This window comes from Equus przewalskii, chromosome 6 (genome assembly GCF_037783145.1).
Source record: "Equus przewalskii isolate Varuska chromosome 6, EquPr2, whole genome shotgun sequence".
In the NCBI taxonomy this organism is placed as follows: Eukaryota; Metazoa; Chordata; class Mammalia; order Perissodactyla; family Equidae; genus Equus; species Equus przewalskii.
Genome location: NC_091836.1, coordinates 39,875,631 through 39,890,104, shown reverse-complemented (window position 1 = coordinate 39,890,104; position 14,474 = coordinate 39,875,631). Strand labels below are relative to the sequence as shown.

General features: G+C 44.6%; 1 protein-coding gene and 1 long non-coding RNA gene across 2 annotated transcripts in view; both read left to right on the top strand.

The window, feature by feature from the left end:
- SNX19 (sorting nexin 19) overlaps positions 1-13,797 on the top strand; it is a 55,598-nt gene extending 41,801 nt beyond the window's left edge. The window contains exon 9 of the mRNA XM_070623472.1: positions 13,514-13,797. Coding sequence (XP_070479573.1) covers positions 13,514-13,547 — 34 coding nt within the window. The 3' untranslated portion in view covers positions 13,548-13,797. The remainder of the gene's footprint in view (positions 1-13,513) is intronic.
- Positions 1,536-5,458, top strand: LOC139083898 (uncharacterized). Its single transcript, XR_011540971.1, has 2 exons — positions 1,536-1,730; positions 4,388-5,458. It is a non-coding gene; the product is annotated as an uncharacterized lncRNA (long non-coding RNA).
- Positions 13,798-14,474: the final 677 nt, after the last annotated feature.

Genomic DNA, 14,474 nt, shown 5'->3' with positions numbered 1-14,474 from the left:
TTCTGACCTCTTTAATTTCTTCAAATCTGTACCCGCTATTTTGTATATACGAGATAGCTTCAGGGGTCTATAGAGTATAATGACCTTAAGGCGATAAAGAAATCCTAGCTCTGCCACTTAATCAGCTGTGAGGATGTGGTCAGGTGACTTAGCGTCCTTGAGACTTAAATTTCTCTTAGAAAAAGGGACAAATACATTACAACCATTTTGAGAACTGAACAAGATCATAAAGAAGAAGGTTTATGAAGTACGAGTGCTGTGCTATGAGAATGTTGGTGACATTATTCCCCCATTCCTCTGCTGTGTGAGGGACCATTGGAGATGCATTACTTCAGGAACCCATCCAGCCAAGCTGTCCTCTGGCAAGCCTCAGGTTCCACGGCCCCTTCCGAACCTGCTGTTTATCCTAGTCTTCCTTTGTGCTGGAGAAAGATGTGTTTTTCTGGGTTGAGGACATGAAGGTTAGCCAACCCTGCTGGATACAAATGGGAATGGGAACCAGGGAGGGAGTGGTAACTGGGGAGGAAGGGAAACCATGATGCTCTTATGGTTGAAGGCCCAACTGGGCAAGGTCTGCCATAACTTGGCTCTTCTGTTTCCTTTCCACTGGGAGTGCCAGAAATCCTAGGGCAGTAGTTGCTCGCACTGCCTTTATGGGCAAGAGAATGAAAGCATAGAAGGGTGAATTCCAGCTAGCAAACCTCCACCATTCTTTTGTGGTATAAAGGATGGGAGATGCTGCTACACAAAAGAGTATTTCTCAGGAGAGAGCCAGTGACGGGAGACTAACCCAGTCATTGCTTCCACATCCTAAGACTTGTCTGATATTTCTTATTACATGAAAACAGCACTGGCTGGCTTTTTTTTTTTTTTTTAAAAAAAGGCAAACCCAGAAGAATGTGTCAAGCAAGAAACAAGTGAACTCATCAGAACCTTTTTCCTGCTGTGACCTGATAACAACAGAGTTTGAAACTGAGGCAGCTCTGAAGTGGTGGAGGAAATTTGGGCACCAGGTCACCTTGGCAGATACACTGTGCTATTCTCAGACTTGCTGAGCCTCCTTGCCATCCTCCCTGTCCCTTCTGACTTGTCTCTGGTCTGAAAGGACATTTGAACTCTGCTTTCTTGGAACTGAAAATAAGCATGTGAGGGAATGCAGAGAACTACTCCTGGCTTTGATGTCTCTTTACCAACATGACAGAATCTGGTTTCTCCACATATCTTAATTCTTCAAACCTTACCTACAGTGCATCTGTCTAAGTCCCTAGTGCACTGTTTCTGGGATGTGGAAAGTTGGGAGGGAAAGATGAAAGAAAAAAGTAAACAGTATCAAGAACCAAACTTAAAAAAACATATCTTGAAGTGACATTATCTATTTGTTTTAACCCAAAATAGACTTTTTTGTCACCAGTGTGTTTAGGAAATGCAAGCTAATTTTAATATTACAGTATTATAATGATTAAGCAGGTAAGTCTGTGGCTTATGTGTAAATAATCCACGCTGGCTTTTTTTCCTTCCCTTTATGTTCCATGCAGTTGTTGCACGCTGTTATTACAAGCAACGGAGAGTTGGCTGTAATTACTTCCAGACGCTTGGATTAATCAATGAGGGTAAAGGCCAGGCTAGATAAACATGAAAGTCTGCAGTTGCAGATAAAGGCGCTAACGTGTCTGCAGAAGCTTTGACTTATCTGTGCTGGTTGAATTGGATTCAGTGATCTGTAAGCCCCGGTAAGCAGCACTTTTGCTCGTGCCCCTTGAAGAATCGTCCTGTCCCCGTAGTTAGCTAAAAGGTTAACCATGATTTAGCAAGATGTCTGCCTTTCATATCTTGCCATTAGGGAGGATGGGCCTTATTAAGAAAAAAAACAAAAACCCTTTTGGAGTTTACAAATACTCACATGGAGTCCAAATTCAACAGTGATGGCAGGCCAGTTCCTTTCCAGCTTCATGTGGTTGTATCAGAAGTTTACCTTCTATTATCTATGACTACAAATAACTCTTTCAAGATTAGCCTTCATTAAGGCTTCGTATGTCTGTAGGAGAATCACGTGGGCTTGGTTGGCAGTAGGACTCTTACATAGGGAAGAATGTATTATGGAGATGGTTTAGGCAGGAGGTTGGATGAGAAGTTTTCACAGAAATCTTGGGGCTTGCATCCTGCTCTCCTGCTTCTGTCCTTTGGCCCATGCTCTTCTTCCGCCACGTAGATTACCTTCTTTTCTCCAGCTGGACACAGGTGGGCACCCTCTATCTGTCAGGGCCAATTCAAGTTCCACTTTCCCCATGAAGCTTTATCTGATTGTGCCAGCCAAAACTCTCTCTCCTTCCTCTGAATTATTTACACTGCCTGTCAGATCAATGTGCATATATACGGGGACTTCACTAATAGAATTCTTCAAGGGCAAGGAGCATATCTTCTATCTGTTTTAGTCTCCTTCTATACCTACGCCTCCTCAACCTTCCCATGTATATACCTAGTGCATAGTAGGTACAAAATAAATACTGAAGCTCATTTAATTAAGGAAGATTATTCTTATTGACTTTTAGGAGGTAAAATATGTGAATAAATTCAATGAAAGAAGAATTTGCTGGAGACAAAAGCTGGCGAGAGGGATGAGGGGGAGGCAAATTTTCATTTTTAGGACTCTATATCTTTATTCAGCAGCAAATAACGAGTGAAGAAGTTTGTTTTTGTATTTCCTATGCCAAAATCCACATGGTTTTATAACAGTACTGTTTGCAGTCTAAGTATGTGGGCCTAAGGTTTTAAAACTGTATGCTTTTTAAAGAAAATTGGTCCTGATTTGAAAATGGTTTTTAAAATCATCCAGGCACAAAATTACCCAACATACCCTGTCTGCTCCCTGGTCCCCACCTTCACCTACTCTTTCTCTCACTGCAGTCAGAAAACAAAAATAATCTGCCTGCAGGAAATATTCTCAACTACTTCCTGCCCCAGACAGAAATTTGTAAGGAATGCAATTACCGTGAAGGGAAAGACAACTTTCTCTTCCATTTTGCTGCCTGACTCCTTTAAAGTTATCTTGGAAATCCTTTGGTGTCAGATTTAAAATTCTTCATTTCACACTTTCTCTAACAGCTTATCTAAGCAATGTCTAAGATACTACAAGGAAAACACTTCAAAGACAAAGTAATAACCTTGAAGGAGAGAAAGGATAGCATAAATGTCTCCTCGCTCTTACAGGTGTTTGCGATCTTCTCCACCACATTTGCTGCTGCAACTATTTGCCCAAACAACAGATCAAAACTAGGCAGCTGCTATAAGAATGAAAACTAATGAGTCTAAGATATCTGGGTTAGCTGCAGGTCAGCGTGTTGGCCCTGTGGGGATAAAATCACCTGCTGTTTCTGGGTCCCAGAACGAGCCTTCAGGCCGTGATTTGAAAGAGGGCAAGAGCAGGTAAAGGAGCAAAGGAGGAAGAAGTTTAGTCTGAGAATTGAAACAATTGCTGCATTTCATGAAAAGAAGGAAACTCTAGACAGTTTAGTGCTTGAGTCATATATTGTCTTAGAGCAGGCCTGCATAAGAAGGACCCCGGCTGCTGTGGGCTGGAGCCCATTTCTTGTGCCAGTGCACATTTGCACAACACGTGATGGGGAATAGTCTCCAGAGCCAAGAGTGGCTGTGTATCCACCCTAGGGCAGGTTGGTCAGTCTCCAGTGTAAACCTCCTTGGGATTAACCACTTATTCCAGTGTAGAGCATTGAATAATTAAGACCAGATCTGTTCCAGACAGCTTTGTACATCCTGCCTATGGTGAGGACCCAAAAAGTTTCCTTTTCGGTGATCCGTTTCGAGGAGATAGAGAAAGCTGTTGCTCTAATGTTTGAAACAGAAGTCCTCCCCATGTACAGGTGTGTACCGTGTACAGATGTGGGTTTGTGAGTGGCATATGGCCTTTACAAGACAAGAGCTTGTCTGCACAGATAAGAGGGGAGAGATGTGTGCATGTGTGGACAGCGGTAATATCTGTGACCTTAATGCTCAAAGAGCAGGGCTGTGCACCTCCTTTTAGCCATCTGGAGAAGACTGAGGCAAAAATGTATGTTTCAGCAAGCTCTGCACACTGAGGTTTGGGTGTGGAAGAATGCCCACTCTTCGGGTGGAGTGACCTGAGTTCTTTATAAGATTAGAGTTTCTGTGGATTTTTCCCAAGTGATAGAAATTTTCCTCATCTAGCCTCTTTCTCATCTAGTCTCTTTCATAGCAGGCAGCCTTGGACCAATAGTTTGCCTCACCCAATTCCCTCTCTGTGTTTATTTCTGAAACCCTTTTCTTAAAAACAAAACTAAATAAACAAGAACAGAAAAAACATTTTTTTTTAAACTTCATATGTCTGTCATTTCTCCTTTTTCTTTTTCAGCTCCAAAATTGCTTTCTCTTTATCCCTAAATTTTTCTCCTATATCAGCTTACCAATATTTGAGGGTTGACCTGACTGCTGCAATCGTCTGTCTTTTTGATAAATTAATATGGACATCAACTTAAGATTACATGGAAAGGTTAAATATTTCTTGTGCTTGACTCCACATTCAGTATTCTATGAGGAAGATTGCCCTAGTATTGCTTTGTGTGAAATCGGAATAAGCACCAACCCTAAGATTAAACATTTTGATAAATTCTTTACATGTCCCAAACTATTCACACAATGTTATGGACTAAATGTTTGTAGCCACCCCCCCACGAAAATTCGTATGTTGAAGCCCTAGCCGCAAATGTGATGGCAGGAGGAGGTGAGCCTTTGGGAGGTAATTCGGTTTAGACGAGGTCCCAGGGGTGGAGCCTCCTGAGGGGATTAGTGCCCTTGTGTGCAAAGGGAGGCGCACCAGAGCAGCTGCTTTCCTCGCGTGCATGAAGAAGAGCTCACGTGAGCACATGGTGAGAAGGCGGCCACCTACAAACCCAGAGAAGAGGCCTTAGGATGAAGCCTGCCTTGCCAGCACCTTGATATTGGACTTCTCAGCCTCCAGAACTGTGAGAAATAAATTTCTGTCATCTAAGCCTCCTGATCTATGGTATTTTGTTATGGCGGCTCAAGCTAAGGCATCCAACTAGAGAGTTTACCCATGTAAATCTCTTCCCCTGATTTTAAGTCCAGGTTCTGAGACTCAGAGAGTTTAGTAACTTGGTAAGCTTTCCATGGAAAAACTGTTGTAAAAGCAGTTCAGACTAAAAAATGTAAGATAGCTTCTGGAGATATTGCTAAAGCTTTCCTCTCCCTCAAATCACCTCTCCAAGTTCCGCCTCCTAGAGAAACTTACTGAAAACTGGCTAGAAAATGCTGAATAATGAATGCTCAAATGAGAAAGATGATGTGTAAAAGCAAAAAACTGTTGCTAACTGCATCCATTCACAGATCTATGCCTTTTGCCTGTTTGCACTGGTAAACAATATGTAATAAGTTCCTTTTTAAAAAATAAAACATAATTAAACAAGTTTATCTTAAATTGGCTGGACTTAGCACAAGTTGCTTGAAACATACCCAGCTGTCTTCCCTGAGAAGCGCTTCCAGTGGTCAAGAGTCTGTCCTAACTTGCCCCTCACAGAATGCCTGTCTGTCTGCCCTGCTGGGCTGTAAGCCTCTTGAAGGCAGATTGTCTTGTTTATGATAGTTTCTCCAGCATTAAGTACCACACCATGGCACCTCACTATTTTCACCTTATATATTCTATCGTCTCAAATTCTTGGAAGCCTTGGCTGGTTCCTCTGTCCTCTCCACATAGGCTCATGACGGACTTTGCCTGTACACAGTTGCTTGATCCATAAATGAAGTTGGCAGCTGCCTTGTGTCAGTGAGTAACGTTTTTCTTTCCTCCTGGTGAGCTTGGAATCCTCATTGCCATCTGGCAATTTTCTTTCCATCTTCACACACGCACAACAGAGCCCACACCCCTCATAATCCCCTAGCCTAAACCAGCTGACAGCAACACCACCAAGTTCCATGTGAGCAAAGGTGAATCTTTAGGCTTTTATCTTCCCCAGACCATACCTGTGCTGTGAAAATAGACCAACTTCTCAATTTGTATCTTGAGCGAGTTTCCTCGCTACAGCAGCCTTCATCTGAAATGGTGAAGCTCTGATGGACCTGTTGCCACAGTAACCAGCTAGCTCCTGACTCTAATGCCTTTTGAGACTGACTGTCTAATCTGAGGTGGAAATGTCCCCAGAAGCGCACCCCAGCTGGCAGCTCTTAACTATGACCCATGTCGTAAGCACATATCCAGCTGGAACCTCTTGGTTGCTGGGGTGAAAGGGCCTCTTTAACACCACAGGGGAAATCTGATGAATTCTGGGTTCAAAAAATGGTGCTGATTTTTCTCCTCAGCAGACATACTCTCCAATCCCCAACCCAAACCCTGGTGAGAGGTGTTTTTTCCCCTTTTTATTACATTTTGTGTTGTTTATAATGATAAGCTAAAGTGAAAGGGAGCAAGGACACTGAAGAATTTGGATTATCTTCCTGTCAGGAGGGGAGGATCTCTGCCACCAGTATGTGAACCGGGAAGGCAGGGAGGGAGGGGAGCAGGAAGTCAGCTTCGTGGGGGCTTGTTAGGAGTTGGTGGCTGTAATTGATTGTTTCAGCTCACAGGGACACACAGCACCATACATGGGTGCTAATTTCAGTATTAAAGGAAGGTAGGCCTTGCCACAGGAAAGCAGATGATTAATAGTATCCATGAGACCCATATAGAGTGTACCTATTTAACTCTTTAGGCACATAAAGGCAGAGAAAGACCATTTCAAAGATAAGCTTTAAAAAAATCACCTGACATTCTTTGTAATTGTCACAGGGGCGTGATATGGATCTTTAACAACTTTCCACTCACCCCAAACTCAGCCAGAAGGGGAGCACTGAAATGGGGAGGAGCACACATTCGCCTGGGCATCAGAAGAGCCAGCTTCCAGTCATGGGTCACAGTGATCTTGGACAAATCTCCTCACCTCCCTGAACTTTGGTTTCTTTCCTTCCGTACAGAGAGGCTGCACTGGATAACAGATGAGACCTGGTCAGCTCCATAACATCAGAGAGCAAAAGCTGTGCCTTCCAGTTCTTGGCCAGTTTCCGGACCTGTGATGATGCTCTCTGAATGTTTGCCATGAAAATGATTATATTTCATCTTGACTTTTATCTCAGTAGAAATTTTCTTCTACCTCATTTGGATCTGAATTTGAGGAAGGAAGGAAGCCTATGAAAGTGAGGAAGGAAAGAAGCTTTGAGATACTCTTGCTGAGAGAGTGTCTTGACTTTCTCTGAGTGCCTAGGATAAAAAGTTCCTATCCTACATTTTCCTTCTTTAAGCCTGCCAAAATCAAATTGATTAAGCGTGCCATACAGATTTGAAGAATAAGCCACATCTCCAAATTTTCATGGAGTTCAAAGACCTTTTCACCTCCAATTAGCCTTTCTCAGGATGATAGTAGTATTGATAATCAAAGTATATACTTTTATTTTTTATTTTCCAGAGTATTTTCCATCAATCATCTCATTTTATCTTTCCATCATTCCCTCGAGGAATGTAATACTTTACAAAAGCATAGGACTTTCTAAGTTACAAAGTATTTCATATCCAATATCTTATTTAGATCTTGACAATCACTTTTTAAGGTAATTTGGGACGTTATTAGTATCCTCATTTTACTGAAGAGGAAACTGAAATGCAGAGAGTGTGCACCTTGCCCAAGATCACTTGCCCACTTTTTCAAGGGGCAACAGCACAGGATTAAGAAATTGGCTCTGGGGGCTGGCCCAGTGGTGCAGCGGTTAAGTTCACACGTTCCGCGTCGGTGGCCCTGGGTTTGCTGGTTAGGATCCCGGGTGCAGACATGGCACCGCTTGTCAAGTCATGCTGTGGTAGGCGTCCCACATATAAAGTAGAGGAACATGGGCATGGATGTTAGCTCAGGGCCAGTCTTCCTCAGCAAAAAGAGCAGAATTGGCAGCAGATGTTAGCTCAGGGCTAATCTTCCTCAAAAAAAAGAAAAAAGAAATTGGCTCTGCGCCAACCAGGTTAGAATCCCAGCTCTGCCATTGGTCAGTTCCTTGTCCTTGGGTAAGTGATTTCAAATCTCTGTGCCTTAGTTTCCTCATCCATTAAATGGGAATGATAATGGTACTCTCCTCACAGAGATTGTGTGGGAGAAGGGGCTAAATGAGTTAATATCTTTAGGATCCTTAGAACAAGCTGTAGCACAAAAGGCATAATAAATGTTGGTCATTATCATTCACAAAGTCAAGTCAAGACTAGAACCTGAGTCTTCAGTGTTAATCTTCAACGTTTAAGTGAAAAACTCATCCAAAGTCTTTCTGTTCATTAGGTCTAGAACTAAGGTGTCCCGGAACTCTGCGTAGTCCTTTCACCATTAAACCATGCTGCCATTGCTCTGAGCAGAGTATCAACCTTAAGTTGATCCATCTTAAGTTTTAAAATTTATAAACCAAGCACTCTCATCCAATATGACAGACAGCCTAAAGGCAGATTCTCCCACTCTTCTGGGGAAAGGGTCTTCTACCTTCAGTTTTCAGAGGGAAAAATGCTGAGGATGATGCATGCTTCTTACTACTTTGAGGCCTTTTCTCATGCTATTTGTCTGCTGGAATAGTCTCTCTTCTTTTCCTTCCTATTGCAATTATCATCAGTGCCAAACCACTCAATATCTGGCCATTTGTTTATGGGTCCCTGAGTATAAGCCTTGTTTTTTGCACCTTCATTACGCACTCCTTCAGAGGACAGACTTTGTTGTGTGTAGGTTTGTATTCTCCATTGCACATAGCAAAATGCTCAGTAAATGGTAGGTTCATAAATGGTTCTTGATTCATGAATTGATTGATTGTTTAACGGGCTGATATAGTGGGCTCTCCAAGTGGTTGACATTGTCCCTACTTCTTAGGTGCAAGTTCAGGATGATCAAAGAACTTGCCTGGATGGCATTCAACACCATAGTGCCTGAAGAAGGGTAGAAGTTTCAGGAGCTATCTGTGCGGGGAGGAACAGGGACTGGGGAGGGAGAAAGTTCATCCTGCACTCCCACCAGGCCGTCTGCCACAAAGCCTCCGAACCTGGTCTGTGCCACTGTCTGACCTCACATCGTGTGCATGGAAAACACAGTCCTGAGCTGGGGCTTGCCCGCTTGCCCACCGTCTGTACCCTTTGTAGTGCCCTCAAACCAGACATGACCTTGTTCTACAGTAAAAAACAAGTGAAAGGCATCTGCCAGGGTCACTTGGCACCAAAGTCCTGCAACAGAAGGGGCTCCACTTAAAGGGCAGCTCAAATCCAGGACATTAAAATAACCCAAATGGTGTCGTTTTCTGATCAAATGCCTTTCCCTGTCGGGTTTGTGATTTTTGAGCCTGAGAATGTCCCCTCCGGGCTCAGGTTTCTCTGCTGTCACACTGGTCTCAGGCCTGGAATGTGAGCACTGGCCGTTGAGGTCTGTTGTAACTATGTCACAATCCCAAAATGGAGAGACATTATCTCATAGACAGTGGCAGCAGGCGGGCACCAGTGTGTTGCTGGCAGGCACAGCTCAAAATCCGGCCCTGAGAGTATTCCACATCCACACTTCTCAGTGGACAGACGGTCTGAGGCCCCAGACTCCAATCACTGCCCTAGTAAATTAAGGTCTTGCAAATCTTCCTGCCCAGGAGTAGACACAGGAAAACACAGGATGAGATGGAGATAGGCTCATTTTTGGACAAGTCATGTTGGTTTGCAGACAGGTGATCCCTGGTGGACAGGCCTTTGAGCATCTAGAGGGCTTGGTCAGAATGCAGAGCAGCCATTCACACCACAAAAGACATGCTCAATGTAGTGCTAGGCTGCCATCCTTCCTTTGCTGGGCCCCTGTGGGCAGGATGGCTTTACCAACAGCACAGGTGAGGGCCTGGTGGCCTGTGAGGTAACCATCCCTTTCGGCACTTGGAGAGGATGAGGTCCCAAGGAGAAACCATTAACCATTTCTTAGAGGAATAGAGAGCATCAGAGTCCTAAACATTTTGCTCACGCAATATCTTGGGGACGAAGAGAAGCACTTTCTCATCCAGCCTTAGAAAGAGAGGTCATGCCTCATCCTTGCCTCCTTGGTTAGCCTGTTTCTACCACGTGTTTCCTAGGGCTCTGCTATGAGACACTTGTTACAACCAAGCCATTTTCCAAATAGGTCCTGACCACTGCTATCTTCCCCTCTGCTCACTCCTTCCTTGACTGCGGAGTCTTCCTCTGCTCAGTTTGCCCTTTCTTCAAGGTCCAGATTTGAATCCTCCTGCTGGGCGAGGTGTCTGAGGCCCCAGCCTCCAGTCTCTGGAGCTCCTCCAGGACAAGTCTGCACTGGGCACTTGATCCTTGTCACACGACTCCTTCCACCATCACCATCACACATGTGGATTAGCACACGTTCGGTTAAAGGGTCCTTCAGTGCAGAGGCTGTACTTTATCTCTGGGTACACCCAGTGCCTAGCAGCGTGCTCACAACACTGACTGTTAACAACATACTGACTCTGCAATGGCTTCCCATCACACTTAGCATCAAAACTTAGGATGGAATCCAGTGGTACAGACTCATTCCCTAAGTCCCCGGTCTCCTAGTCTCCTTCCAACACACTGAGCATGGTGCATCAGGCCTTTGCTCTTGCTCTTTCCTCTGCCTGGCATGGTCCTTTCTTGAATATCCAGTGGCTCACTCTCTCACTCCATTGTCTCTGCCCAAATGCCACCTTCTCAGGTGACTGTCCTATCTAAAAAATAGCATTTCTTATCCTATAATCCATATCCTGCTTTATTTTTCATCCTAGCAGTTATTACTAACTGATATTATACTAGATCACATTACACTATGTATTTATACTTTTTATTCTGTGTGAACCCTATAAGAATGCAAGCTCCATGAGGACCAAGACCTTGCTTTATTCCCAGCTTGTCCTGGTGTCTCCAGCAGTGACAGGAGTATTGGGGGTGCTCACCACTGGTTGAATGAAGGCATGGGAAAATGAATGAGCAAATGAACATTCCTCTGTAAAGTAAGGACCATGATGGGCGGTAATGTGACATGCAGTCAACTATGGGATGATACTAGGCTTCCTTCCAAAGAACTGAAGAGCAGTAGAACCATGAAGGTCCTCGAAAGTAGGTTGACCCCCAACTGTACAGAGAAGGAAACGGAGTCCCAGAGAGAGAAAATGAATGGAATGAACACTTGGAAAATCAGTATCTCCGACTTCTAATAGTTTCTTCCTAGAAGATCTAATCTTCCTAGAAGGTCTGATGTGACAATTAATCTGAACAGACTCTGAGCTATCAATTTGCTACTGGTTTTGCATTAGAATAATTTTTATTAAAATCAAAAGCAAAACAAACAAGAGAAAAGGCCAGTAGCATAAAATTTCAATTCTTTGTGCCTCACGTGTTTTGAGCATCATTACTGAAGAGGAAGCCTTTTCTGCTTTTGTCCAGTATCCCTTCAGTAGCCTAGATGTGTACAAATATTGGGACATTGTTTCTTCATTCTTCCCAACCTTTGTGTGTTAGGCAGGACCCAGCAGGACTGTCTGCATTTGGAATAAAGAGGAAATCCAAACATATGCCCAAAACTAAGCTGTAGCCAGGGCTCCAGGTCTTCACTTGGCCTTCTCCCTGGGTACCTGTGAAATACTGACTGTGGGTCATTGAAAATGGGGTGGACCCCACTCAGTGCTGCTGCGAATGGGTCAGCTGCACTGTGGATGTCAGTGTTCATCAAACAGCCATTCTAGATGATCCTCTTTTTAAAAAAATTCTCCAGAGAGTTCTAAGAAAGTCCCACCCCACCCAGTCACAGTCTTCTCTATGAGTTGGCCCTTGAGAGTGACTGCCCCCTTGCTCTCTTTGTAAGATTGTGTTTGACAGCCATGAAAACCAATAGTTCAACAGCAATAATTTCTTGGCAGGACAGATTGGCATGAGACTTTTCCCAAACAAAATAAGCCTTTCAGGGAAGTGTATTTCAAGTTGGGCTCTCGCATTCCCAAGACACTGAGATTCTTGTACGGCTGACACAGGAGCCGAGGGCGAGCGCCCTGGAGGGCTGTCAATGACTGTCGATAACACGACAGAGCCGAGGGAAGATTCAGGAGCCTGGTATGTCGCTGAACAGTTCAAACAGGGGTAACTGGAAATGCCATAGGACTCCTTTGGGGGAAGGGCTTTTTACACTCCTGCCTGCTGTTCCTAAATGGCCTTGTTGTTGACTTCAGTTCTGGAGGAGGGGCGTGTGGGTCAGAAGAGCATCCCCCTCCTTTCCTTCCACTTCTTTTCGCTACCCAATTCCTTTCCATCGTTCTCCACAATTCTTTCTTCACCACCTACCACCGTTTTCACTGCTGTATGTGCCACTTAGAGGGGCTCTCTGGGCATTTTTGTCACCAGGGAGCATGCCATGTCACCTATGCCTGGCAACTTATTACATCATATGCCTCTGATCATCTGCATCCTAAGTTGTTATAAAGCCTAGATTTGGTTCCAGTGCACAGGTCCACAATATGACTCAAACATCAAAGGTGGAAATGTCCCTGGGGGCATCATTGTTAGCTGTGACATTGCTATAACCAAGTCGCTTTTGCGCTGGGTCTTTTGAAAGTCCACAAGAGGGCGCCCAAGACCTCCCAAGTCAAGCCACAACAGGTGGCATCGAGGCCAGGAGGTGGCGCTGTTGCCTTAACTATCAAGAAGGTAGTGGCTCCGGCTTAGGGTGGGCTGTGACCATCCCGCTGGGCGGCAGATAGCGCCGCTGCGTGCAGAGGGTGATCGCTGGAGAGGATGCTTCGCTGTCCCAGCCAAACATCGCATCCCCACCCCGAGAAGCAAAATCAAGCTCCAGCTAGCCTTCTTCTATGGAAAAACTCTAGGTGAGGAACCAGAATTCCTGAGTTCTCTTTCTGGGACTGCTACTTTGCAAGGAAATCACTTATTCTTTCTACCCCACAGCTTCTTTGACCTTCCATGTGCTCAACCGACATAAATTAAGAACATATTTTGTAGTGCTAGGTGGGCTTAGGACTCAGGAATAAAAAAGACAAAACTTCAGTCCTGGACAAACTCATTGTCTGCAGGATAGGGAGGGGCAGACGCACGATCAGAAAGTCACAGTGAAGAGGGATATGTAGAGACAGGCACATTCAGATGCACACGCGAGGAGATTTCCCCCAGTCTGATGGGGGTTTTTGGTGAGTCTAGGCAGAGTCTCAGAACTGAGGAGGAGTCACGTTGGTAAAGAAGCTTGGGAAAGGGCAGTCTAGGCAGAAGCGCAGCGAGGTAAGACACAGCGTGGTGGGTGAGTGAGGCTCTCCTGTGAGGGTGCAGTAGTAAGAACAGACCTGGATGAAGACACAGGGGCCCAATGGGTGGGGATTGCAGACCTTGTCCAGATGTCCCTCTCCAGGCTTTGTAGTCAACATGCTCTAAAAAAGGGAGCATTACAAAAACACTGGTGTCCTTAACGTGTGTATTTATTTATAGGTACATAAATCTGCACTCACTTGGAGCTAAATAAAGTAGTCTGCGAGGGCGAAGAAGAACTGGGGAGATGCTGGAACGATATCCACCCTAGGCTGTGCTTCGCCTTGACAAGGAGCGGTCCCCAGGCACTGTTGTTCTCTCGTTTCCTCCCTAAGCAAGAAATACAATAAACTCATTAGGATATGGACTTGTTAAGATCTAAAATTGAAGAACAACCATATATTTAGCGAGATATTTATGCACATTATTTATGTAAGATAACTAATAATGGATTTATAAAAGTGTGTATTGTCATTTATTCATCAAAACATCACATTTTATAGGTGAGAAACATGAGACAGGTCACACGGTTCATAAGCAGTGACACTGGCACTCCCGTCTGGGCTTTCTGATCTCTCCTCCTCACCAGGCGGCTTCACTCTGGGTCCTTACGGGCCTGGCCGCTGGGCTTGGAAGGCAAGTCCAGCATCGTTGGTACTCAGTGCGTTCACCCACTCGGTGACCTGGAAGGCCTAAAGATAGGGGTGAATGTCTCACACACAAGGCGGTCATTGACAGAAAGAGAGACACCCAATTGCTGGTTTCAATTTTTGTTCTAAAACCCCCTGACCTTCCAATATGAGTGCCAGTTGGTCACTGGCATTGACATTGATGGAGCATACAGTACGCCATGAGTTCTAGAGAAATCAGAGGTTTTCACATGTCCTACTGTACGGGGCAGCATGGCCAGGGCAGTAATTCGGTGGGCCATACGATGCTTTGTTGGCATCCGGGGTGATGTTGCAGGGAGGGCCATCTGTGAGTGTCTGTGACTTGGTGTACCCTTAGTTAAAATGGCATCCTTCCCAGAGACTTGGTCTCCAAACAGAAAAAAGCCTGAAGTTTCATTTTTTAAAGTTCCTGCTGCAGAGATCCCTCGCCAGAGTACTGAAGCTTATGGAGAGAATGTTTTTAATCAACT